This window comes from Fukomys damarensis, unplaced genomic scaffold (genome assembly GCF_012274545.1).
Source record: "Fukomys damarensis isolate Sample0158 unplaced genomic scaffold, DMR_v1.0_HiC HiC_scaffold_38, whole genome shotgun sequence".
In the NCBI taxonomy this organism is placed as follows: domain Eukaryota; kingdom Metazoa; phylum Chordata; class Mammalia; order Rodentia; family Bathyergidae; genus Fukomys; species Fukomys damarensis.
The window spans coordinates 68,117,681-68,145,559 of record NW_022900950.1 but is presented as its reverse complement, the minus strand read 5'-3'; the positions used below and the strand labels follow the sequence as shown (position 1 = coordinate 68,145,559).

General features: G+C 40.5%; 1 protein-coding gene across 1 annotated transcript in view; it reads left to right on the top strand.

The window, feature by feature from the left end:
• Window positions 1–27,879, top strand: part of Rnf150 (ring finger protein 150) — a 255,905-nt gene that overhangs the window by 139,360 nt on the left and 88,666 nt on the right. The window contains exon 4 of the mRNA XM_033759952.1: window positions 23,841–24,091. Within this exon, the coding sequence (XP_033615843.1) occupies window positions 23,841–24,091 (251 nt within the window). The remainder of the gene's footprint in view (window positions 1–23,840; window positions 24,092–27,879) is intronic.

Below are 27,879 nucleotides of genomic sequence, written 5' to 3'. Positions count from 1 at the left end.
GCGCAGGCCGGGAGCTCGCGCGCACGCCGCCGGGTGATCGCAGACCTGTAGTTATTCTCTTGTTCAGTCTATTTCCAGCTGCTGATCAAATCTTCATGTCAGACACAGTAATACATACATAATCTCAGCATTTGGGAGGGGGAGGCAGGGAGATCACAAGTTCCAGATCAGACTGGGCTACAAAGTGAGATCTGTTAGTAGAGGCTTTGGTCCTTAATCAGCTGTCTCCAAGGCAGGGTGGGAGAGGGGCAAGCTGTCATCAACCTTTTGAAGTACAAAAAGCAACAATTATTTCACTATAGAGGTGAAGAAACAGGGACACTGTGGAGAGTAAATCCCAAGCCACAGAGCAATGGTGGCATAGGGCCAGGATTTAACTCAGTTTTAACTATTCTACATCATCGAGTCTTCTTCCCACTGTACCACACCCCCCAATGCAGAGTAGCACCAGACACTCAATAAAGAGTTGTAGATGGATTGGACTTAAATTCCCATCCAGGTGATCCTGGCGCAAGCCTAGAGATGACGACTTTGCCTGAAAAATACTCCCTGTCCACCATTGCAGGGAGCCTCACAAGTGAATTGCTTTCCCCTTCAGTGTGGCTAGTTTTCAGGGAATATGCAGCAACTTTTTCAGTGCCTAGATATCCCCTCGCTTTTGGGCCTTACCCTTGGTCCTGATGCCTGTTAAATATGGTTTCTGTTGTGTGGCCAGCCACCACAGTTAGGTCAACGTTCAACGCTAGCCTTTGAATAGGCAGTCAGATGTTTGTCTGCACACCCACGTCCATGCATGTGCTCACACACACGCTCCCACACAGCACAGTCAATATTTATTATAAGTAACATTCCTGATCGGTTTTTCTCCCACCTCTGCCTTGTGCCTGCTGTCTGTTATGCATGCAGGTGCCTTAGCCTGTTCTCCTTCCGGACAACCTGGTAAATCCTGGTGTGTAGAATTCTGGCTACAGCTCCCACATTTTACCCTCTTTACAATTTTGTGGGGCTGAGGGTATAGCTCAGTGGTAAGCACTTTCCTACCATGTGTGAAGCCCTGGGTTCAGGCCCCAGCAAATCAGGAAAAAACAAAAAAAACTTGCAAGATTTGGATTTGGCTGAGGTGCTCTGAAGCAGGAATGGCCTCGGAGTTCCACTCCAGACGTGGTTCATCTGCTGACTTTTGGGTTCGTCCTTTCTGAGAGCCAGGGAAGCCTGTGGAAGGTGAGGACTGGAGCCTGTGTCTCCACACGGCTTGAGGTAGTGAGATGGAGACTGTCATCCGGAAAGCACTGTGAGATGCTGGTAGCAGCTATTTTTAGACCCTTGCAGACAAATTACCACTATTTTGCCAACAACACCCACACCGTACGAGTTTGTTTCATGCCCAAATGGACCAGGTCCATCAACCTTCCCGGGCAATGCCTTATAATGAATGCTACTGCCTTACTTAGAATTCTCCCAAGATCTCATGGCTGAACGTTTGCCTCCCAGTGCCCTGGAAGTTTCTTCCCAAAACAGTGAAAAGAGAAAAGAGCTAGCTTTCTTTCTCCACACTGAGGAAAAACTTGAACATTTATTGAAATTAGTTCCTCACTGAAGGCAACTGATTCAAGCACCAGGGCAACCTTTGGGAAATCATAAACAGTCTTAAATCCCCAGGCCGTATAAACAAGGCCATATAAAGAGCTGGAAAAAGCAGGGGCCCTCACGCTGCCCAGGGAGAACCTGGCTCCACTCGCTTGCCCCCCTGGGAAACACACCCTACTTGAACTTTCACTGAAGTCTCCTGCATACAGGGCAAGTGTGAGTCATTGGAGAGTCTTGGGTGGGGGAGATTGTCCTGGGTTATCCAGTGTAATTAGAAGAAAACGTACGAAGGAGGGAGAGGAAGAATATGAAGGACATAGAGGTTGCAGTGGCAACAGTGAAGCCACACAAGTTGCCTCCTGAAGCTGAAAAATCCAAGGGGATGGTCTGCCTTAGAGCTTTGCAAAGGAACATGGCTCTGTTCACTCCTTGACTTTGAAGAACTAGTGTTATAAATTTATGTGGCTAAAGCCGCTTGCTGGTCATTTATTCCCACAGTAGTAAGGAACTAGTGCTCTCAGCATCATGGATTTGGACCCTCAAGGAAGGATGTTGCCCATTAGCTCCCCATCCTCTCTATTCCCCAGCATTCCAAGGGAGGAGAACTAATGCCACTGCTTCTGGCCAACTGCCGCCATGTTCCGCTGTGCCTCTCCGGCCCCTGTATGGGAGGACACTGTGTGATCATCACTGAACACCTCTGTTGGCCTCTTCTGCACCAGCCCAAGGAGTCTCGGAGCCCTTGGTCCACCACCTGGTCCCAACTCCCTTCCCCAACAAGAAGCAGACATCCTCTCCTTGGAGGACAGGCATTGTCATAGTGGTCCCTGAGATGTATGGATCCCCGAGGTCATAGGGGAGGAAAATTTCTTATTAACATTCCCAGGCCACCTCTGAAATAGTGCTGAGTTGCCTCTCCTTCAGAGAGGAGCAGGCTTAGGGAGCCTCATCAAGCCTAGGAGAGCTGCACTTGCAGAGTGGAAGGTGAGTTAGCCAAGTCTTACTACGATTCATCCCTCAGCTGCTTTCGTCCAGCCTGTGAGCCCTCTCACCAGCTAACCGTGGCAGAGCCCCCCGTCCATCATGTCTGCTGCGCCAGCCCCAAAAGGAAAGTAGTCCTACCCAGCATTATCTTTGGCCTTCCTTTTATCTTCCCTAATCACTGGTTGACTCTCCACATCATTATCCCCAAGCAGGTCTGTTTTAAAATTCCTGTGTACTCACATGGAAATGTGGCAGGCCCAGGACAAGGTACAGAAAATCACAGCAAACCTACTGGAGATGTAAGAAAAGGGAATTCAGTTTGGACAGTGATGGTAAGGTGATGCAGAGTCAAGAGATCTTGAAGACTGGACCAGATATCAATAAAGTCCATTCCTCCTAAGAAGCCAAGCCTACTATAGGGTGTGTATTTTCAGAAGATATTTTGGGTTAAGAACTGGAGTTATTAAATGACCTGTTGAGACCTGAATGATCAGAAGATAAAATTATTAACATGATTCTCGTCATTCTGGATTTTGTATAATTATCCTATCATTCATGGTACTGGGCAGAATCAACCATGTCTTCCTCTGCTGTCTAAATTTATCCTTTAGTTAATATTATTTCCATCTAAATGATTGTTCTAAATTTTCAGTTAGAATAGACTTATTTGGTTCCGATTTGGAAAGAAGCCTCTTGAGTTGCTCAGCAACCCAAATATGTAACTGTCTTTTGCCTTAATTAGTATCTTACTTGAGGTGGAAGTCTTCACATTCAGAGTTATATATTTCCAGTGAGGAAATGAAGTTTTTGAGGTTGTAATTTATTGGCATGGTTCCGAGCCTCCAGAAATTAATATTTGCAAATGATCTTTCAAATCAAAGCTGTTTAAATGTAGTAAAGAAGGCTGTCATTTATTTCAGCACTGCTTACAGAAGAGAAAACAGGTGGAAATTTCTAGAATGAGCAAGGGAAATGATTAGCAGTAGACAGTGAAGGGTGCATTGGTTGTGAAGGTAACTTGGGAAACTGCATTGGAGTCAGAAAAGGCTGAGCCGCTAGTCCGGTGGAAGACGCCTGGGCATGGGTAAGTTAGTGAATATGAATTGTGAGAAACACATTCGCAGAGTTGTCTCTCGGTGGAAGTATAGCTAAGCAGTGGAGCACGAGGCCTGGAGATCAGTCCCTACCACCACAGGAGAGTAAACATTTTTCAAGATTTTTCACATTATCAGTTACACCATTTGAACCTGGTTTACCCTTTTAGTTTTTCATAGCAGGGAAACTGTTCGGTATTTACACATGAATGTCCTATTAATTTCACTTGAGTATGGTCTCAATATGCATCCAGTTAGCTATAAATGACTCTAGTTTCTCGTTCTTAATGGCTGAGTGGTGTTCCATTTTATAGAAAAACTACATCATCTTTATCCATTCTCCAGGTCCAAAGGGGAAGGGGAAGTGGGAAGGGTAGGGGAAGGAAAGAAGGAAAAAGAAAAAAATATGAGAAAAGGAAAAAAATGGAAACAAAGTGTTTGTAAATAGGGAGGGGTGGAGGAGGTGAAGGGAAGACAGGGGAATGGGGAAAAAATAAGAACCAGGATACATCATGTAAAGGTACAAGACCCCAATGATGAATGTAACTGCACTGTATACCTAAAAAGTACCGATACACTTAATAAAAAAAAAAGATTTTTCAGCTCAGCATGGTGGCCTATAGCCCCAGCACTCTGGGAGGCCGAGGCAGGAAGATCGCAATTTGGCAAATAAGTGAGGCATTGTCTCAAAAATAAAAACAATAGAGAGTAACTCAGTGCTCACCTAGATGTGGTGGGAAGGGTTCAGGAGATAAGTGTCCTGCAGGGAGAGATGATAAGCGTGACCTAAGTGTGACTGTGGTTGTGACTGTACAACTCTGTGAATATGCTAGAGGTCACTGACTCCTACATGTTCAATGTGTAACTGTGTGGAATGCAGGGTTTTGGGTTAATAAAGTTGTTTTATTATTTACTAAAAATAGTAAAATCAAATAAAGGGCTGGGGATATAGCTCAGTACAAAGGCCCTAGTTTCAATCCCTAGTAGAAAAAAAGAAAAAAATAAATAAACAGGGTCATGTAGAATAACCTACCTAGGGGCTGGGGATTTAACTCAGTGGTTCCACCTCCTACCTTGCAAGCACAAGGACCCGAGTTCGATCCCCAGTACCAAAAAATCAAAACAAAACAAAAAAATAGAATAACCTACCTATAATTAATACTTATAACATTGCTCATTCAGATAGATATTTAAACTAGGTTCAAAGGAGAGAAAGAGTGATGTTTTCCTCTTTGGTTAGTGGCCACAGTAGATTTAAAAGCAGATTAAGTTTGTGATTTCTGCAACACGTCCTGGGGAAGATTCCCTCTGAACAAGGAATGAAAATGCTCTTAATGTCTCTGGGAGCCTGTGACTTGCTGGGTCTTTCTAGAAGCCGCCTTTCAGCGTGCACCTATACCATCCTCTCCAAAGCCAGACTGTAAATAATTAATAAATCCTTAGGACTCGTGTCCTAAAAAAAAAAAAAGCAAGGTAAAAACATTTTGATTGCGTGCTTCACGTCACACATTTTCATTGTTATAGCGTTGCAGAATAAACACCCAAGGGTTAGGGTTATTGATGAGAATTTTTAAATGATTCGATCCTTTCCAGGGGTCTGTAAGATCACTAATTTATCCTGATAGCAATCAATTTTTTTTCATTATCCTAAATGTTTTTAAGCTTCCTTTATGGGCTGCCACCCACCCTCTTTTCATCATAGATAACTATCTGGGGCTCAGTTTTCTCCTCTTGCAAAATTTGCAGGAGACTGACTTGGCAGGTGCTCCCTGCTTAGCTCCTAGAAGTAGTTCTTTCACAGTCTGCAGCAGCTTCTCAAATATCCCTGTCCACATCTGAGATCTCTTCTGTGGTCGGCTTAACGTGGGCGCTTTCTTTGGATGAGTAGGAGCCAAAAGCCATCACCATGGCAACCACAGTAATAAAGCCCTGCTTTTGCATTCCAGCTGGTTGAGATCCCTTGTTGTAAAGGCTCTCAATCCTGTTTTTCTGCAGTGAGGAGCTGGACAATTAGGGGTTAAGCACGGAATAACCCTAGAAACATCACAGAGGGCAGCTCGTGTGTGCTTCCAACCCCATGGCCACCTTAGAAGCAACTGGTTTTCTCTGCATGAGGCCACACCGCTCCAGCTTGTTGTAGAATTTGCTTGGAGGGGCAACCAAAATACCTGAAATAACAACTCTCCGTTACTAGTTACTATTGCAGAAATTCAGAAAAAATTACCATTTTTTTTTTCAACGCTAGGGACTCCATCCAGAATGCTGGGCAAAATCGCTCTACCCCTGAACTACCAATCAATATTTTGAGTGCATGGAGTTATCTGGCTATCTTTGTGTCAGCAGTACTGTCTTGCTGGTTTTGAAAATATGTCTGAAAAATACAAGGTATTTTAAAGTTCTCTCGGGGAGTAAAATTTTTCCGTCGCCAGATTTCAGTAACTGATAATCACTGCATTTCAGGCATCAGGGCAGTTGTGAGAACTGAAGTACAGCAAGTTTCACAAAACGTCTCAGTTAAAAACAAAAAGTGAAGCCAGCCATGGTGGTCCATGGGTACCATCTCAGCACTCACTGGGCTGAGATGGAAAGATCCCAAAACTGAGTCCAACTCCATCCTGGGCTGCATAGCAAGACCTAACCTCCAAAACAAAACAAAACAAAACTAATAACCAGATAAATTAAATTAATACATTTCAAGAATATGGGAGTGGTGTTTCCTAAACGTGTGGCGGAGATACAGTACCATCGAGTGGAACAATGGCGATGGAAATATTGAAAGCCACGCAGGTGAAAAAATGATGCAGTTATTAACTCCAAGAAAAACAAAAAGCAGGTACGTGAGTATAATGAGTGTAGTATACCACATGGCTCTACAGGGAACAGTACTGCCATTGAATAACTGTTGATCCACCTGGTGAGGTGTGAGGAGGGAGGAAGGGATGGGAGGTGAGTTAGGTCCTCGGGGATCGTGACAGGATGTCACAAAAAAAGTCTAAAATTGATAGATTAAAAATGTTACACGTATTATTTAGAAATGTGGAAGAAAATATGTGGGAAACTACCAAGAAAGGTTGCCGGTGAGTGCAGATAGAATTGCTAGGATAAACAGGAATGCCCAGTTGGATCTTTTAGCTAATTATAGCATAAATAATATTTGAGAATCAATTTTTTTCCCCTTTGAAAAAGAATGAAGGCATATCTGGACCTTAAACAAGCCCCCATCCAAGCTCCTTTTCTTTGTGTCAAGTGAAGGATCGCTGATGTCAGAAACAATGCTGAAGTGTCCTTCCAGGACCTGATTGCAGGGTCTGTTTCTCTCTTCGGGCAGGGGTACAGCACTCACTTAAGCCTTATAATATTATGAAGGGGGTAATGGTATTTCTTAAATCACTTTTTGTAATTTATTCCAATATCACTAATTCATTGCTATAAAGAAATAGCTACATTTTCTATGAAAGTTTTCAATGCTTTTACTTTTTATTCTGGCTTCAGTAGTGTTACCCAGCTTGTGACATTCCCTTTAAAATGTCAACTCCTTAGGAAGGGGCATATTTCCTTGTCTTAATCTTTTTATACAGCAGTGGTTGTACCCATGAGGCTAGTGAATAAAATATGTCAATTGCATGACTAAACAGTGCTGTCATGTAGAAAGATAATATGAGCCTCATTAATTCTAATTTTAAATTTAATTCTAAACTTTCTGGTAGCCACATTTTTAAAAAAGTGAAAGAGAGCAGGTGGAATTATGTTTAATATATTTTACATAACCCAGTACATATATCCAAAATTCATTTCAACTACTAAATATAAAATATAGTATAAATATCTTGATTATTATGGAGTTTTTTTATATCTTCTAATTCTGTTGTGTATTTTATATGCTTTTTATCAGAAATACTGACCTTTAATTGTATTGAGATTTCATAAAACTCATAGTTGAAAAACTCATTTTTCATACATATGTAGTTTCAAGAATACTTTAAAAGTTTCCCAATAGTTGAACCTAGTAATGGGTTTTAAATTAAAATTTAGCTGATACTAATTAAAGTTAAAAATTCAATTCCATCCTACTAACCACATTCTAGAAACTCACTAGCAGTAGGTAACTAGTGATGATTAGTGGTAAGTTCAGTATTTTCTGTGAATGCTATCTTCTCAGTACTGAAAAAAAAATGTCATTCTCTTCTGGGATATAAGTAGGAGAAAAGGCTAGTTCCCCCATCAAGTAGGCAGTTTGGTAGTTTTCGGAAGCTTTAGGAGACTACCACTACCTTGAAAGCAAATGGGTATAGAAGGTATAAAGGGTAAATAATTCTTTTTTAGATAAGGTCTCACGTTATGTTTGAGGCTGGCTTTGAACTCATGCTAGTCCCTCCCCACTCGGGCTCTCCAGTGCTGGGATTACAGGTGTACACCACTGCTTCCATCTAGAATCCATGTTTTTAATTTGATTTTTTTTCCTACCGGTAAACCAATTAAATAATGATATCTAGAAACACAGTAGTTTGTTGAGGCATGAGCCATTATAGCGTGTATTTAGGATATCAGGAAACCAGGAAGAAAGAAGGAGAATTTTTGGCGCAGTCAGCTTTGGTCTCCCCAGGGGAGTTATGGACCAAGGAAAGAGTTATGGACCCAGTCATCTATTTGAGGGAAGTAGTTCCTGAGAGTCCCTGTTTAGATGTGGAGAACTATGACAGGAAAGAAACCAATAAAGGCTATTTCTTTACGCATTACAGTGAGTACGGAAGCTTAACGCCCACTGCAAATTTTGAAAAATGGTGTGGAAAATGTGTTGCAGTTGTGTCAGCACAGGGAGAGGAAGGTGAAGCACTCGGACACCCATTTCCTCAGTCGTTAGTTTAGAGCTGTTCTCGGGTGGTAGGAGCCTTCCTCTTCCATCCCACCCACAGAATACTAGTGCTCTGGGAAAACTATTGGAGCAAAGAAATCCAGGTGTTGGCAGCTGCATGTCAGGACCATGTCCACAAAAAGGCATGAGGTAGAGAATATTAGGACGGTAATGTACTGACTGCTATATCTTTTGACTTACTGTGTAGAATGTAGCACACAAAGAATAAACATGTTCTAGATCTTTGAGCCTGTTTCAGAATTCGTACTCAGTGGCCCAACCCTTCTCTACACTAGACCTGAAATCCTAATGAAATGCGCCCAGTTATCCTGCGCTGAGGACTGCTGAAAAAGAGAAAGACACAGACTACTCACTTACACAGTAGTCTAAAAAGTCTTTGTGCCGTTGTTGATCACAGTTAGTGTCCAGAATTTCTGTACTTGACCAAGGGTATGCAGGATCTCCCACTACTTTGGAACTTGAGCTCTGGTTTGTGGGAAGTCTGTTTTTTATCCACCAAGATTATCTTCAAATTCTGTCCCACTTCTGCAAATATTACGTATTGTACTTATAAGCTATGCCATCTTACCATAAGGAAAACTATGTGGGGATTCCCAGCTTGTAGAAACCCACATAGTAAACTTCACTGGCCTTAAAAGGGGGGATTTTCCAGTGTGAGCTTTTCCCAAAGAAAGGTCTCACTTTTACTTGTCAAGGGCTATCAAGGACAACTTGTTGAATGCAAAAAGGAAAAATAGAGATGAATCAAGCAGTGAGACATTTTGTAATTATGCAGTAAATTGGGAATTCCAGATCACTTTTGCCAAATAAATAAGCACAAACTTTGAGAAAAGGCACTTCATGTATATACATTCCAATTTTGTGCACACGTACAGTATAGTACAGCATAAGTATCTAGAAGTTTATTAGATTCAAGATATTTTACTTATTCTTAATTGTCATTTAAATTCTTTCCATGTATTATTAAAAATAATATAATGTGGAATAGGTAGGATTTCCCCCCATAATTCAAAGTAAAACCAAACGCAAGTCCAGGTTTGCTCTATATGACTTTTTTCAGACTAAAAATTGCACAGTTTTTGTTTTTCACTCCCTTGAGAGAGTAAGATGAAGTAGGCCATTAATTGATAAGCCAGTTATGTTCATTTTTTTTACCTTGAAGATTAATTTTCTGTTCATCTACCTTAGAATTTCCCCTCCTTGACCTGTTTGGGTGGAAATGTTACAAAAGGGCTTGTGTTCACTCTGCACTCCTGTACCAACATACCTGTGAGAATGAGCTGCTAAGTGAAGTTTCTTTGGGCTCATGGTTTTGCAGATTGCAGTCCCTGGTAAAGTGAACCCATTGCTTTTGGGCTGGGACAAGGCAGCATATCATGGCAGGATGCAAGTGGTAGAGTTCACACAAATTTATAGAAAATTCCATTCTGTTGTGCAGTAGGAACATAGGAATTTTTGAAAAAAAACGTGAGCCATTGATGTCAGCTAAGAATTTGACATAAGTGAGTTCGTTAAGTTACTAGAGCCTTTCCAAGGAAAATAAAATAGGCTCTCATTAGGATTGTTGACCTCATGAAAACTGGTTTTTATTGACTTTAATGGCAACACTCCACTGAGCGGGTCAGGTGTGGATTAAAATGTGTTCAGGCCAGGTAGTCTTTTGATGTATTTCAGGTCTGCCTCAGAACACTGGAGAGCAGGTTAACCGGTCCCTATACAGCGAGTCAGACAAGCTGCTCTATGTTAAGCTTAGAGGTCTTCTGAAGACCTGTAGTTGGTTTGCACTACAAGTAAGCAGTTTGATTCCTGAATGATAAATGTTCAAGCTCCTAAATTAGTTCTATTGTGAATTTAATTTTTTTACCTCTTGGAAACTAGTTTTGTGGCCCAGATTAAGATTCTTCCAGACAATACCCTTCCTAGCCCCAAGTATGTAAATGCCCAGAATTCATGAAAGTTGTATGGTTCAGGATGGCAGCAGCGTCTCCAGAGATTAGAATAACTAAGCATTTACTTTGGAGTCATATGAATGACTCTTACTTACCATCTAACATGGTTTGGAATTTTATATGCCAGGAAAACAGCAATAATTTAGCTTGATGTGGACATTCATTTTGGAAATGTATGAAAACTCTATGGGTGAAGTCTACTGTGGATTCAGATAAATTGATTGAGGTAAAATTAAGTTAGAGACCACCTAAAAATGACATAGAAATATAATGAGATTCAGTGACTTTAGTTTGGAATTCAAAAAACCTAGATTCCTGGGATTTTGTTTTTTGTCACTCATTATTTAACATGGGAGTAAAAGGCCAAAAATTCAACTCGGACTTCCTTTAGAAAATAACTGTAAAGTCCACAGCTGGACCTTTTTGTTTTTGTTGTTGTTGCAGAACCGAGGATTGAACTCAGGACCTTGCACTTGCCGGGCAAGTGCCACTGAGCTAAATCTCCAGCCTGACAGCTGGACTTGAGATATGGCTGGACATAGGCTCAGATCATGTCATTGGGTTGTTTCTGCCCTGGCTCACAGCTGTCCTCCTTTGGTGCAGCTCTCTTTGCTCTTAGTCTTTTACCACTGTGGTGCTACAAGGATTCCCGGAGCTTTGCCTCACAGATGTTCCTGTGAAAGACCAGTGGGGAAAAAAACAAAATTTGCTTTCATTGTAGCTCAAAATTTCTGCATACTGTGCCTGTGCGAGGCCAGTCTCCCTGGCAGGGTGCTGACTGCCCCGATTGGATCAGTCACATAGCCGAGAGAACTTGTTCTCCATTGTAACAAGAGAAGGGTTGCCCAGATGCAGGCTGATTTGTGTACTTGGCAGTGGGGAGGCAGTAGTAATGGTACTAATAAAAGTTAGCCTCTATTTAGTGGGGGTTTTTTTATATGGCAGGCCCTGTGTCAAGTGATTCGCTGTCAATTGCCTCATTTCATAAGGGGACAGGATGGTTCCCACTGGTGGGTGTTTTCCTCAGAGGCTGCTGTGGTTAAGATCACTAATTGCGAGTGTGGGTGAGAATGGGTGTGGGAGGTTCCCAGGTAGATGCACATATGAGGTCATGCTTTGGATAGAGGGAGTGAGAGTCCAGAGCTGAGTAGAACAGGGCAGTATTGAGTGTTCATTTGAAGATAGGGATCATACATTTCAAGTGAAAACAGATGACTTGTGAGTTTCTTTTTCCTCCTAGCAATGTTCACGTGATGATGTGGAGGCATAGGAAAGGTGAATTTCGTAGGGTAGGTGCCATAGAGAAACAAAAGCAAGGGACCTACTGGTATTTTCTAAAACGTTTGTAAGTTTATCATGTGAAATGGGCTTTGTAAGAAGAGAAGGGATTCCAGAAGAGAACTGATAGACGGTAGAGGAAAATGAATGAGCAAAGAGCTAGAAATAAAGTGGCATTTGGAAGGTGTTATCTTTTAATTCAAGATTTCAGAGGTGGCGCTCTTTCTAGTGATGACCAAGTCCAGGACAAAACTGGGTATATGTGGCTGAGGAGGACCAGGGGAAAGGATCACAGGAAGGAGGAGGGAAAACAACTGACAAGCCAGAGCTCTAGGCTGGCTAGCCGTGTGAATATTGAAATTTCAATCTGAAAGCGAGGATTATTAAACCAGCACCTAAAGGGGTGATAAAGGAGACAAACAAGAGGCTAGCAGGTGGCATCAGGGATAGAGTTATAAATTCAGTGCAGAGAATCTCCAAAGATAGGTGGTTCTTAAGGTGGATATGATGAGGCTAGGAGTAGTGGTCTGGAAGTGGAAAGATGGAACTTGTCCACCAAACCATCTTCTGGCCCTGAAATATGGGGAGTGTGGTTTGATAAAAACACACCAAAAAGAGAGATTTAAGTGTCCCCTTAACCATAATGCAGAGAAAACAGTCCTAATAAAGCATCCATATCAACACAAGGCAGTGAATCATCAAGGAGGTTAAGAGACCATTCCACAAGAAGATGGAGGCTATTAGAAATTTGCTTAAGCTTTCAAGAATCACAGAGGAAAGATTTAGAAGCAGGACATGAGTAAAAAAGGAGGTTGGATTCTATGATGTGTAGAGCAGTTATAGCCATCAAGATGAGGGTGATACCTTATGATATAAAAGGCCTGAACTTCAGCAGCCACTTAAAGCAAAAAGGTACTGAATTGGGATTCATCTGAGAGAATGAGGAGCCCATAATATTGCAGAGAGCCTAAGGGAAGGGAGGGATGGTTATCCTTTGGTGTTTAGGGGCATCCAAATTTATTTCCCTCTCTCTTCTTGATCAGAAGCCAAGGCTTAGTTTTTACACAGTGAAGAGGACCTTGCAGAGTAGCTGGTTCCACCAGAGAAATAGGAACTCACAGGCCAAGTTAAGGAGACGGCTAAAGACTGCCATGATTACTAATCATAGCACAAAGTGAGTAGGTAACATCTGGGAAGGAACAGTGTAAAGATGGGCCACAATTATGTACTAAGTAAGGGAATGTTCTAATGTAAAAGGAGCTAGAAGCTGTGAAAGGGAAACAGTGGAAACAGAATGAGAAATACAATAATTTAAATCAGGTATACAATATATGGGCAAAAATACATAAAGAATATAGCTCAAGACAAATTGATGAGCTGCAAAATCAGTTTGAGAAATCTTCAGTGTCATCCCAAGTCCCCTATACTAAAAGCTTGGTCACCAGCCTAAGGCACTGTTGGGAGTTGTCGAACCTTTAGGAAATGGGATCCAAGAGAGGGGACGTAGGTCACTGGGGGCAGGCTCTTGAAGGGACTATTGGAACCTCAGCCTCTTCCTCCCCTGTTTTTTTCTCCCCCACCCTCCTCTCTCTCCCCACCCTTCTGTCTTTTGGTCTCCTTCCTGGCTGCCATGAGGTAACCCCTTTCCTTGACCACAGGTTTCCACCATGATGTCCTGAATCACCATCAAATACACTTTTCCTCCTTAAATTGATTTATCTTGGGTATTTTGTCCCAGAGACAAGAAGGTAACTAACCCATAAATTCTTTCACAAATTGACCAGAATGATGAAAAGAAATTATAAAATACCCAATGAAGCATTGTTTGACACTGGTGAGAATGGGCATGATAAAAAATAGTGGTAATACCAAATAGCAGCAAGGATGAGAAACCATATCATGTGACCAATGCTGATGTGAATGTAGAATGTTATGTTCACTCCAGAAAACACTTCGACAATTTCATAATAAAAACTACCATTCTAGCAATTGTACTTCTTGGCATTTGTCCCAGAGAAATGAAAGCCTGTATTCACACAAAACTTGTACATTAATGTGTTTAGCAGCTTTATTCATAAGAGCCAAAAACTAGCAATAAGTCTGGGTGTCTCGCTCAGTGAATAGCTAAGCGATGGTGTACCACGTTCCATGCCATGGAATAGTACTCAGAAATGAAAATAAATAAATTGCCAATACTTGTTTGGATAGGTGTTAAGGGCATTATTCTGAGTGAAAAATACCAGTCTCAGAGGCACACACACTATATGATTTACATAGAATTCTAGAAATGACGAAATTATGAAGATGGAGAAGATAGAAGCAGGGATCTGGAAAGAGAAAGGGAACAAGAGAATTCTCTTATGGTTATGGAATAGTTCAGTGTCTTACTTGTGTTCATGACTTTATGACTCTAAACATGTGATAAATTTATAGACAATGACGTTTTTTTAAACCTGCGCATGCAAAATCTGGCTAAATCCAAGTAAGTTTGGTAACTGAGTTAATTATGCCACTCAATTTCTTGCTTTGATATTGCACTACAATTCTATAAGGTGACACTGTTGAAAAAGCTGGGAGATGAGTATACAAGGCCTTTGCACTCTTTCTGCCATTTCTTACAAATCTATAATTATGTCGAAATAGGGTGTTTTTTTTTCTTTTTCTTACTCTTTTTTTGTGTGTGGGGGGGGAATGATAGAAAATGTAGAACAAAAGAATGAGTACCACCAATAGGATAATCAGAATTAACAACAACGACAACAAAGAATTAACAAGAGCAGCAAAATATAGAGGAAATTTTAAAGTATGAACTCAAATATTTCAGGATTAAAGATAAATGTTTGAAAATGTCCATGTAGTTCCAGAATGACTGATTAGTGCTCAGGTAGACACAGCGTCTGCTATGGCACCATGTTGCAGAATGCACTGGCCTAGGGAAGTTGTTCATCAGGATTTGCTACATAGGCACTGGACGCCTACAGCCAAGAGAGGGAAGCCTGGCTACTGCTCCAGCTGGCAGCAGACCTCAGTGTCATCCGTGTGGTGCTGGCTTTAGGCACACGCAGAATGGAAGAGTTGTGAGGCCATGAATTCTTCCACCCAGATCTCAGAAGTCCTGGGAGGCCAGGCAAGGTGCCCCTGAGAGGACCATGTGTGAAGCTGTGAGTGTGAAGCCGAAGGTGCAGTGGAGACCTCAAAGTTCAGAGAAGCTAAGAATGTGGATTGTCTGAGAAAAACTGCAATAAGGGAGGAGACCAGCCCAAGAGAGAAACTGTGGGAGCTACAGCCACCAGCAGTGCCATAGGGGCAGAGCCACCCAAGCCCTTTGGAGTTCAGAGCTTGTCATAGATTGCTGGGGATGCTGGAAGTAGAAACTGCATTTAATGTTTGCACCACTGTGTTTTGGTCTTGCTTTGTTCCCATTCCTTTCTATCCCTCTGTTTGTAACTTTTAGAATGGAAATGTCTATCTTGTGCCACTGAATGTTGGAAGTGGTTAGCTTCCCCGCCCCCCATTGGTACGCAGGTTTACAGCTAAGAGTTTGTCTTAAATCTTAGAGGAGACCTTGGACTTGTTTTCAGCAATGCTGAAACTGTTAGGACTTTGGCAACTCTTGGAGATGGACTTTTGCATAAAGGGATGTGCATGAGTCTTTGGGAGCCTGGGGCAGAATGTTATGGCTTGTGTCTAGATGTCCCCCCAAAGTCTCATGCACTCATAGGTAGGGATTTTTCAGAGGTGGTTGGATCTTTTGTGTGTGAGAATGGGATTGATTCATGGTGCAGTGCTAGGCTCAAGGGGACTACAATTAAGGGTGTGAGTGCTACCTGCCCTAAATAGTATGGATAAGATACAGGGGAGGGCTGGGGATTTAGCTCAGTGGTTCTGACACCTGCTTGGCAAGCACAAGGTCTGGAGCTCGATCCCTAGTACCCCAAAAACAAAAGTTATAGGGGATAAAAAAGAGCTGTGGTCATGATCATTGATTGCTTGCTTTGCTGCTACCTACTTCCCACCATGAATTATTTCTCCTCTGTGATGCCACGCTGCCTTGGAGCCAGCAAATTATGGACTGAAACTTCTACAAACTGTGAGCTAAATAAACATTTTCCCCTTTAATTCTGCATGTTAGACATTTTGTCTCAGCAAGAGAAAAGTAACTAAGACAGTGACATATAGGAAGATCAAAGATGATTCTAAAATACAATGTCAAAAGTTTAGAGGAAGAACAGACCACTTCCAAAAAACAAGAATCATGATCACATCAGCCCTCTCCGCAGCAATAATACTGTGAACAGAGGTGATCACCTTGAATGCACAGGCAGTTAACTGCACAGACTCAAAATATTTCAAGCAGCAGAGAGGAACAGATCAACAGTTTTATTAGACATTTCGACACATGCTGTCAAGACAATGATCAAACAAAATTAAGGAGAGAGACAAAAGACCTGAATATAATTAATAAGCTTAATTGTTAGAATATGTATATCCAACAGAGAATAGGCAATGTTCTTCAAGATAAAGGGAACATTTATCCAAATTTAAGAATCCATTTCAAGAGGCTATGTTGCTTGGCCGTACTGCAGTGATGTCAAAAATAATAACTATAAGTAAATAACTTTAAAAATGACATTTTTGGAAACTATATAATACTGAACAACCAATCATTGGGTTAGAATTGAAGCCTGTTTTTCAGAAATCCTGTGTTTGTTATAGAAACTTTATAGTTTTGTTCATATAGACCTAATGTCTATTAGGTTTATTTTGACTAATACAATTATTACATATACATCATTTTTCCATTACATTTTCTGGTTAGGTATTACTGACGTATAAGAAGTTCCTCAGTTTTGTGTGTTAGTCTTGAATCTTGCCTTTCAAGTCACTTTCTAATTGAATAGCTTCATTCACGGCCATGTGATATACCAAATGTCAGCTTGTGCTCTTCCTTCCTAAGACTTGCTACCACCTATGACTTCTGTTTTCGGTGTTGGCTCATTCTCACCCTATGCAGGATTTTAATTAGAAAACCTTCTAATGCTTTTCTCCTCTTAAGTGTGATATGTCTTCATGGCACTCTTTATCACATTAAGAAAACCTTCTACTACTCTTAATAAGAATCAGGAAGGGGTGCCATCCTGATAGATGGCTTCCTCATGTAAGCAGCTGCTGCTACTCCACATCTTAAAATCAGAAAGGAGACGAGGTGAGATCTTGAGAGCACATACTCAGTTCTTTTACAGAGAGGACTCTGGAGCCCAAAAACATCACTTGCATTCAATGTCTTGGTGGCCAGCTGTGAATCGCAGAGCCACATCAGCTGCAATGGAAGCTGAGCACTGATTTTTTACTGGACAGACTGCCCAGCTGAAGCACTACTGTTGTAGAGGAAAATCAGACCAAATACTAGAGGATAACGAACTACACAAGTAATCATGTGCTTATTCCTTTAATTTGTTAATGCAGTAAAAAATAAAAAAGTTTTATATTAAATCATCCTTATGTTCCCAGGATAATTCCCACTTAGGTATGAAAACTGTTTTAGTGTATTGTTGGATTCTATTTGTGCACACTTTATTTAGGATTTTTGCATCTGTGTCTACTAAAAATACATTTGATGCAGAAAGTAATAATAACACTTTTTACATTTAAACAGTACTTTGAAGTTTTTAAAATCATTTTGCATGCATTATCTCTTTTGATAATAGATGATAATCAGAAGATGACCATATTTTTAAAAGTCAACAGAAGTGTGTAAGTAGAAAATATCTACAAATAGAACAATGCAACTTCTTATAATTGCCTAATCCTAGAGAGCCAAAAGTGAGACTAGAGTACAGGCTAGGGACGAGAGAAAGCTGTGGGGATTGAAAAGCTCTGATCCCAGGAAGCCAGGGAAGCGTGTTCACCCCCTCTGGAGTGCACAAGGAACAAAAGGGCTCCAGGCTCTGCCAGCTGTCCAGCATCTGAAATGTCCGAGACACTTTACTAATCCAGTGTTTCAATGACCTCACTTGCATTTTCAAGTGAAGACTTTTCTGGCTATTAAGCATCCTTTGGCTTTATGAACTCTCATTCCTTCCTTACCTGCACATACCAAATTAGATCACGGCAGTTGAGTGCTCTCTAGACAAAGGAAGTGCGGAAAGCACAAGATGCTCCTGCTTTTGTCTGGCAGCCAGTTCGTGTGTGTGCTACTTGCACATTCTCCCCTGAGACTGGAGAGCTTTTCCAGAATACACAGTGATTACCTAACGGCAATCACTCACCACTCGCAAGTATGAAGTGCCTTTGGGAGGAAAATGGATAGTGGGCTGATGTAATGTTGCCAAAGGAGGCGCGCTCGATATTAAGAGTGACTAGGTGTCACCGGAAACGTAGAATCACCCAGGTAGCTCAGCTTTTGTAGATTTTACCTGTACAAAATATGCTATCTGTTCTCTCTGCTCCTCAGGGCCCTCACTGTGTCCTAGATACACAGGACATAGCTGCCAAGGGCAACATTTAACCCTGAAATTGCTCCCCTCGGCTCTCAACAGCATATCCCCACCCTCCTCAGCCTGTTTCTTTCCTTCCCAGGCTCACGTACGTGCCCGGGGGCAGCTGTGTTTTAGGTGCACTTGGTACACCGCTGGCTTCTGCACGGCCCTGTAGCTGCACATCCCACCATGAAGCAGTGACTGGGAAACAGTCTGATTGTACCCATCATCAGCCCACATGTCACATTTGAAAAATTAGATTCTGGAGTAGCTTTCGGCCTTGAATTTTGTGGGTAGCTCAGAATGGTAATTGGATACCCTAGGTGCTTACACTCTTAATGACTATTGAGATAAATGTCTATCCCCCGTATCATTGTTTTTGCCATGCATGATAAACAAAACAAAAGCACAGAGAAATGTCCCAGAATTACATCTATTTTTGACATCGTCAGCCTTTGGAATTAATTACCAAATTTAAAAAGGGATGAGGTTGAAGTCTCCCGATGAATAGACCCCCGCACTGCTATTTGTGCTGTTTGTATTCCCACTGGATGTTACAATATTGGTATAAACAACCCCAGAGGTGAAACTAAGCATCTCGGTTCAAAATAAATGCTTTAAAATGGTTAATTATACTTTGCCCTAAAGGAAGAGACAGTGTTTGCTCAGGTCCCTGAAAACAGATAATGAGTAAGTCAAAGTTTGTGGAGATCCAAAATGTGGTTGCCTATTTTTACAGTGCTGAACTGGGGTTTAAAACAAGCTGCCCAGGGACCAAGTCATAACTGTTGGGACTCTGTGGTCTCTTATGTATAAGTACATAAGAGGAAAATTGTAGGGTGGAGTGAAGGAGTAGTGAAAGGCCATTTAGGCTACCAGATAAGAAATAGGTTGAAAACTACACAATTAAAAGCCTGGTACAGGTTGAGAAAAAGGTAAATTCACGGAGAATGGGGGAAGCATAATACAAAGTAGACCTAAATATAACTTGGAATTAAGGGGAGAAAATCAAACCTTGATCTCCCTCCTTTCTGCCTATAAGAACTCAATAAATATTGTGTTGTTATTGAATCACATTTGGTTTTTCAAAAAGATATTGAAATGAGTATTTCTGTAACTTGGGGCGGAGATGAACTCTCTTAGCCGAGTATCATAACTAGAAGCTATTACAATCTGTATTAGTGAAACTTGACTAAACACTGTAAAAGTTGTGCTTGGCTGAGCATACAAAGGCTTGCTCTTAACTCCAAGACCCCATCCTCAAAAGAACTTTGAATTCTAAAGCCTTAAATAAATATACCTAAAAAATATACATAAGGAAATTAATTAAATGAAAAATTACGAACCCACCATTATTTAAATATTTCTAAAATAGCCGCAGCACCAGGACAAACCTCCCCAGGCCTGCTTAGTCCAGTATATAAAGATCATGTTTCTGGAGAAGGGAAACCTGCCAGCAGCCCTAATCCGTCGCAAAACCCCAGTCTACACGCAGCCATTAGCCAAAGTAAACAGGCAAGGAGAAGGGGCAGCAGAATTGACAGTAAATTCTGCAGAGTTGGAATTCAAGCCGCCGGTTTCAGTAATTCTCAGGAACAACGGCCAAACACCAACACTTTGTGCTTTATGATTTTCCAGTTGGATTAGTGCAAAGTGTGTAGGAATTTTTTAAATATATTTTTGATGTATCATACAGAGATACCTCTGTGTGTCATTGTTTTTTTAATGATATAAAAATATGTCACAGTGACAGATACTTGAAAGTCATTCTGATATGATTAGCTTTTAAAGCATTCAGTCTGAGTGAAATGCCATCAAGGAACACAGCATTGGAAATCTGCATGGAGACCAAGGTGAAAGGAAAGCTCGAAGTTTCTAAGCACTTTGCAACACCTTGAGCAAATGTGACTTAGTTCCTTTTAGCTGAATAACCACAGCAGGTGGATGTGGCCAACTTTAGCTACTGTGGGGTTTCATTTTGTCCAGAATCTGCAACATCCAAATTGCAAATTTTGGCTTCTCCTTGATCTACCGAGCATGATAATGGGTCCAGCAGACCCATCCCTTATTTTTCTGCAGTAGCTTTGTACTTTAGCGTAATAATAGCCAGCTGTGTATCTCAGATCCTTTCCCTGAAGGATACAGGAATCATACTCTGTGTTTATCCACTTAGTATGACAAACAGCAAGGTGTGTACAGGTGTGCAAAAGTGACAAATGGGATTTTTACCCACATTATGCTCTGTCTAATGGTTTTGCCTGTGTTTGCCCAAGCCTCACGGAGGGTTCAGTATACCCACACCACTCCAGGAATGGTGAATATTAAAATTTTCTTTTGATTTTTTTTCTGGTAGAAGTAACTCAGTTCAGTACAATGGTATACACACACACACACACACACACACAAAACAGATTTGCAAGTTTTGGAGGTCAAAAGTGAGTCGTCAGATTACTCATCTATGGATAATGAAGATGATCCATTATGGTAAAATACGTGTTTTCATAATAGAAGAGTGGTGTGGGTGGATGATGATGATGACTTTGACATTGGCCATGTGGACTAAAGTTCCTGTGATAGGGAAATGGAGCAAGAATGGACTGATACAGACACAGGGAATGCAGACCTCCTTGATTCAGATGACAGAGAAAAATGCAATGTGATTACCTATTTGACTAGCCAAACTGTTGCAAAATGGCCACCCAACCAAATGGAATGATCCAGTGTTAGAACTAGGTCCGAAAATACAGTGAGGGTCTTGGCAGGGGTGAAACAGATTGGACAGAATGCCAGCCCTGACACTCAGTGTTGGGCATTGTAACATGAAATGCTACAAGATGCTGTGAGACGCACCAAAGCTGAATGCAAGTAAAACTTTGTACCAATTACCATATTGTTTAAATGTGTTTACTATGACACCTCACTAGCTGAACTGCTCTACTTAGCTGGGATTTCGCATGGTAATCGCAAGGAACATAAAAGAGTTATGGAAAAGTGATGGGTCAAAATATGGCATAAGTGTGTATACCCTTTTAGATATTATGCTTTCAATTTAGACATTTATCCTGGAACTCAACTATCAGGTCCTTATTCATTTAGTAATAAACCAAATGATGTTGTTCACGGACTTATTTGTTGCTTCTATCTCCCAAACTAATTAGAATGTGACACTTGATGATTGGTTTACCAGGTTCCAATCGAGGTTACATTTGCTAACAGAGCACAAGTTCACCAGCATAGGAACTGTACAGAGGAACAAAGCAGAAATTACAAATGAAATGTTGCAATTTCAAAACAGAGAATTGTATCATACAGTCTTTGGCATTCAGAAAGATTTACATCAGCCTCAAACATAGCAAAGAACAAACTGGTACTGCTGAAGTCAACAATGCACTGTGATGGAAATATTGCTAGGGAAACCTCAACAAAACGGAAGCCTGAGAGGGAAACTTTCTACAGCAAAACTAAAGGCAAAGTAGATGTTAATCAGTCATGCAACCACTATGATGTCACTCGAAACACAAAGCACTGGCCAGTGGTTGTGTTCTACTCAATCCTAAACATGTGTGGCATAAGTAGTGTGATACTTTACAAAGAAAACAACAAGCTTAAAATGCCATGGAGAAGTTTTCTTAGAGAATTGGGACTGGAACTTGTAAGAGATCATTTACAGCAGGGAAAAAACAAAATGTTTCTACCAAAAAAATCATGGAGCACACTGGTGAGCTGACAGGTGAACAGGCAGGTGCAGCATCACAAAGACCTACGATGACAATAGGAAAACCAAAAAGATGTCAACTGTGCCCTACAAGAAAGGACAGAAAAACATACATGCTATCCATATATAAGCGATAATTGTACAGGGAACACGCAGTTGTCATGTATGAAGACAGCCTTGGGTGTGACAGTTGAAGCAAAGGTTATCTCTGTGGTAGACATTTGTTGGTGTTTGCATTGTAGTTCACTTAGGTTTTTATTTCTGATGTTACCTCTTTGGTTTTGTGAACAGCTGATGTGAAGATGTTGGTATCTATTCTAAGTGCACAATACATATTAAGAATTTCATTCTTTATAGATATTTTATGTTCTGGTTAACTACACAATGTATAACATAATAAGCTCCTAACAAAACAGCAAAACCAGTGAGATGTCAAGGGTGTCCTACAAAAAGGCCAGGAAAGCAAACCACATGCTGTGAGTGGAAGCGGTAGGTGTATATGGAACGTGCAGGTGAGCAGGTGTGTATGGAATGGTCAGGTGAGCAGGCTGCCTTAGGTGTGATAATTGAGGTAAAGTCTACCTCCTGTTGTAAAGTGCTATTGGTATTTTCATTGTAGTTCATATAAGAATTCCTTTGTGATATTCCTTTTTAGACTATACACCAAAAAAAGCTGTTAACATTTTAATGCCTTTTTATAAACACTCAGGAAATACTAAAAATTCAGTACTTTATTTTTGTGATTTTTTTCCTGTTAAGCACTCACTGTTTAGCATAATAAGTCTCATAAAGTTAAAAATAGTAATTCATCAATAGAAATATTCTGAAGTACAGATGTGGGTCTGATAGACCACGTTCATGTGCCTTGATGACAAACTCCGTGTGTGCAGTCACCTCGGGTGATGGAGTACTTCATATGGATGGAGCTTGTGTATCCTAATCGTCTTGCTGCTTTCCCCTCGGATTTCAATGGGTGATCTCCGAAAACCTAGTGCAGTGGATACTGTCTTCTGTGTATCAGCCCAGTGGCCAGTAGGGTCAGTTCCTTTGGATCTGGTGTCCTCTCCTTATCAAAGCCCCCCAGGTAGAGATCCTAGAACTCCTCACCAAGGAGCTGCCCCTCCACTGCTGTGAAGCACCGGGACTGATTTACACAGCCCAGGCCCCCTTACTTCAAACAATCTAACGGCAGAGGCAATGTGGTAGTACTGTTTGAGCTGGGGGAGTAAAATAATCCTGGAATTCTCTGCCTCTATCTATCTTTCCCCTGCTTGGGATGAGGGAAACAGCTGTTTCCGTTGAATGGGAAAAAAGAAGCAAAGAATAGCTATGAGGCCGTGATTTTATATTGGCAAATCGTATGAGAACTCTCTTAAGAAGCTGTCTTGGTTGCTTGAATGCTCACTGTTGGAGAAAATTGCCTTGGAGATGGTACACAGAGACCTGTCATTGAGTATTCATAGTCTGTGTTGGGGAAGGGGCAGGGCAGTCACACAGTGGCATCACCCTGGGCATTTTACCTTCTGCCCTCCTTGGGGATCTGTGAAATACCGCATGGAACTGTAAACCCGGCTGACTAGGAAGAGTCTGTCTACCAGGTCTCCGGTCAGGGTTAATGCCGCGGGGTCCAAAAGACCATGACCTCACTGGTGCCACAAATTATGAATTCGACATAGGTTTCTTTCAGCAGCCTCCCCGGTTAGCTGAAGAACAAACATACGTTTCCCCGCCTGCCTGTTGGGTGTTCTCAGCCCAGCATGACATTTTCAAAAGCAATGTTCTCGTTTGCTTTGCACGGTACCTCAGTGTAGACATTTCACTATGATTTCCCTCCACCCCTGCCCCTCCCCGACTGCCCCTTCCTTGTCCCTCTCGCCACAGGTGTAGAAGACATTGTGGCCATCATGATTCCTGAGCCCAAAGGGAAGGAGATCGTCAGCCTGCTGGAAAGGAACATCACCGTGACGATGTACATCACCATCGGAACCCGGAACTTACAGAAATACGTGAGCCGCACCTCGGTTGTGTTTGTCTCCATCTCCTTCATTGTCCTGATGATCATTTCCCTCGCATGGCTGGTCTTTTATTATATCCAGAGGTTTCGATATGCAAATGCCAGGGACAGGAACCAGGTGAGTACCAAAAAGTTTGAAAAAAAACACTTTTTAAAACAATTGCAAAAACAATACACGTTACTGGGTTAAACTTTGGAAAAACTACAGAAAAACAGCAAGGCATAAACAGAACCACCTGTTATTCCTCTACTCAGCAGAAACGTTGTGCACATTTCCTGCACAGTTTCAGAGGTTTCCCAAACACACATATCTTCATGTGGATTAGTATTGTAATAAAATTGCCATGATTTGCCTGCATTCCTATTGCTCTTTTGTGGACAATTATTTAATTAGGGCACAGAAGAACGGGAGACAGAGGAAGCGAGTTGAGATTATGCTAAAAATGTCACACGCATTTATGTATGCAGATATTTTTTAAATAAGATGCTGGCACACTTAACTGTATCCTCCTTTTTCACTTTATCTGGGAGATTATCTTGGAGTTTGATTTCTAGTAGCCCACAGACCAGTCTCATTTCTAATAACCACATAGTATCTCATTACCTGCCTGTAGTCACATTTATTTAACTACTTCTAGTAGAAAGCCGTGCTTTCTCAAAACAAAATGTACAGTGATGCTTAGCACATGTGCGACTGACTGTATCTGTAAAGTAAACACTACTAAATTTAATGTGCTAGGAGAATGGTATGTGTGTCTTAAACTATAATAATTCCTGGCAAATTATCTGCCAAAGACTGTTGGACCAATTTATACATTAACCAACAGTGTGTAAAAAATAGATAGAGCTTCTTGTTGAGTGTGATTTGATAAATTTATAAAATGGTGTGATTTTGTGGAGCTAAGAGTATATATAGCTCAGTGGTAAAGCACTGACTTGTCGTACACGAGACCCTGAATTTAATCCTCAGCGTTGCAAAAAGTTTTTAAAAAAAGAAACCCATCACATTCTTCATCTTGCAGGTAACATTAAACATTTTCAAGTATAATAGAAAAAATTTAATGTCTGCTTGTATTATTTGATCAGTTTTCAGCTGTATTCTTGGTCATTGTCTTTTTTTGGGTTTTTTGTTGTTTTGTTTTGTTTTTTTGTTTTTGGTACCAGGGATGGAACTCGGGTCCTTGCACTTGAGAAGCAGGTGGCGGAACCACTGAGCCAAATCCCTGGCCCCTTGGTCATTTTCTTATTAATGTACAGAAGGTCTTTACAAGCAAGGAAATGAATCCGTCTTCGTGATACTGGATTCAGTTTTCTCCCCTAGCTTATCATTGTCTTTGATTTTATTTATGTTGCTTTTTGCCAGACAGATATTTTTGGCTTTTATATAACTAAGTTTATCAATCTTTTTGTATAGCTCCCATGTATTGCATAAGATCATCTACAGGCCCGCACTAATGAGAAATTCTCTCGTAGTATTTTCATCTACTGTGTTTTTAATTTCATTTTTATCATGAACTTTTAGAGTGCTTATTTTAGTAGAAAGAGTAAAGTGTGGAACTAACACTTCTTTTTTCAGATGGCCTACCATTTTCGAAACTGGTATTCACTGAATAATTAATCTTTTGTCCTCTCAAATGAAATATCCTTATTTAGCATATATTAAACACTCATTCTATTTCTGTGCTCTCTGAACCGTACCATTAATCTGTCCCATCATACTCCAGTATCATATAGTTCTGAGGACTCTAGAATTATGTCTCTTAGCTTTGCATGCTTTATTTTTTTCTGTATTTTTACTTTTCTGTATTTTTTCTGTATTTGTATTTTTCTACATTTTTATTTTTTCCTTATTTTAATGTTTTATCTTCATATGAATTTAGAATCACTATATCCATTTCAAATTTGTAGAACAAATTAAAATGTATAACTTTATGTTTAGTTTTCCTATCCAAGTATAACTTACTCAACTCTTTCTTGTATCCAAAAGCATTTTAAGATATTCTTACTAATCTTGCACATTCATCTGTTTATTTTCAGGTATCTATTATGCTGCTATTATAGGGTTTTTTGCATACTATCTTCCAGAATGCATTAGCTTTCCTAAGAGACTCCCAGAACAGATCTAAAATAATATATTGAAAACATTTCTTTTCATATACTATTTGTGGGAACATCCTCCAGCTAGTGAGATTTTTCATTTTACTATTTCCCCATGTAGTTGTCTAGATTAAGTTACATATACCTGTTCTAAAAATATAGTATCAGAAATGTCAACTTATTAGTGAGAGTTTTTAATTAAAAATGGATGTTTAATGCAAACAAATTCCGGTTGAATAGCTCTATGCTAAGTATTGTGTTTGGGCTATTAAAAAGAATGGACTCTATGGGTTTCCCAATACTGAGCGATCCTAAATTCCAAGTACATCCTAGTCCTTTGGCTTGTCTTGGATTATATTTGTTACATTACTCATTTTTCGCCTTAGCATTTTAACATTCAGTGTGACCATAGTTTACGTTTCTATCCTGTCAGGAGATGGATATTCTGGCTTCATAAGAACCATCGGACTCTTCTGCACCTTCTGTAGTCTAGAGTTGTTATGTAGTCACTAGCCACATGTGGTTACTTAAGTTTAATTAATTGTAATGAAGTAAACCTGAAAGCTCTGCTCCTGTCCACAGCCACCACACAGCACAGGGCAGCAGCCTGGCAGCAAGCTGGCAGTGCCTATGCGGAGTGTTTCTGTCTCTGCAGAAGGCCTGGTTGGGTAGCATTGCTCTCAGGCATTTTACAGGCCAAGGAATTAACTGCTTCTTAAGTTATAGTGAGGTCTAAATTGTTGTTGGGTTGAGATAGCCCTTTTACTTTTTCTGTTTATTTTATGGTAATTTGTCACATGTTCTGTAACTTCTGGAACAAATTTTTAAACACTATTAATGCTTTGTTTCTGATTCTCAAAATGGTACATATTCATTTTAATAAACTTCAGCAGCCGCAAAAAAACACTAGAAGGGAAAACAAATTACTCATTACCACCACTGAATTGTTAACAATTTTTAACCCCTTACATTCATATTCAGGAAGTTGTCATTCTATGTAGATGTGCAGATGCATCACACACACACCTACACATGTGTGTTATCCTGTGCATTAAATGGTGAACATTTCCCCAACATTAACACATGAAGTTACCTCGGTGTCAAGTCCTACCACTTACCAAAATTTAGAATCATTTTTTGTTAGTTTTTAAAACTAAATGATAATATTCCTTTCTCTTATGGTTTCATTGTGGACTAAATGAGTTGATGTAGGTCAGTGTTAAAGCCACTAAATGTGACACTAAATCGCTTCAATTCCCAGTGAATGGTGCTACTTTTAATGCTAATTATTAATGTTAATTCCTTGATGACTATACACCATATACTTTGCCGCTTTCATTAAATATTCTGGAATGTGAATGAACACAATGCCAGTTAGACCTAAAGTGGTGAAAATGGATTTAGAAATATGTGCGAGATTTGCCTCTGTGGAGTTACATATGAAAAGTAATTACTTTAAAAGATAAAATAGTCACTCAGCTAATCACATAGTGCTAAACAGAAATGATGTCATTACATTTTTGAGCCATAATTTAAACAGGTATTAGGTAGTGGAGGCAAGGATAAAATGTCAACTTTGAATGAGTTGTGTAATTGTTTCAGTCATTTCACCTGGTGCAGGTACATGTACGCTGCATGGCTAGACACATGCATGTACCATGTTATACATGAAAAACAAATCAGAAGGTGATGGTATGGAATCGATGTGGTAGCATTCATGGAACTTAAGTTTTTACTCTGCTTTCATTTTATTAACTTTCCCTGAATTACAGGGTCACTCAAGAAATTGGGATCATGGTAAGAGCTAGC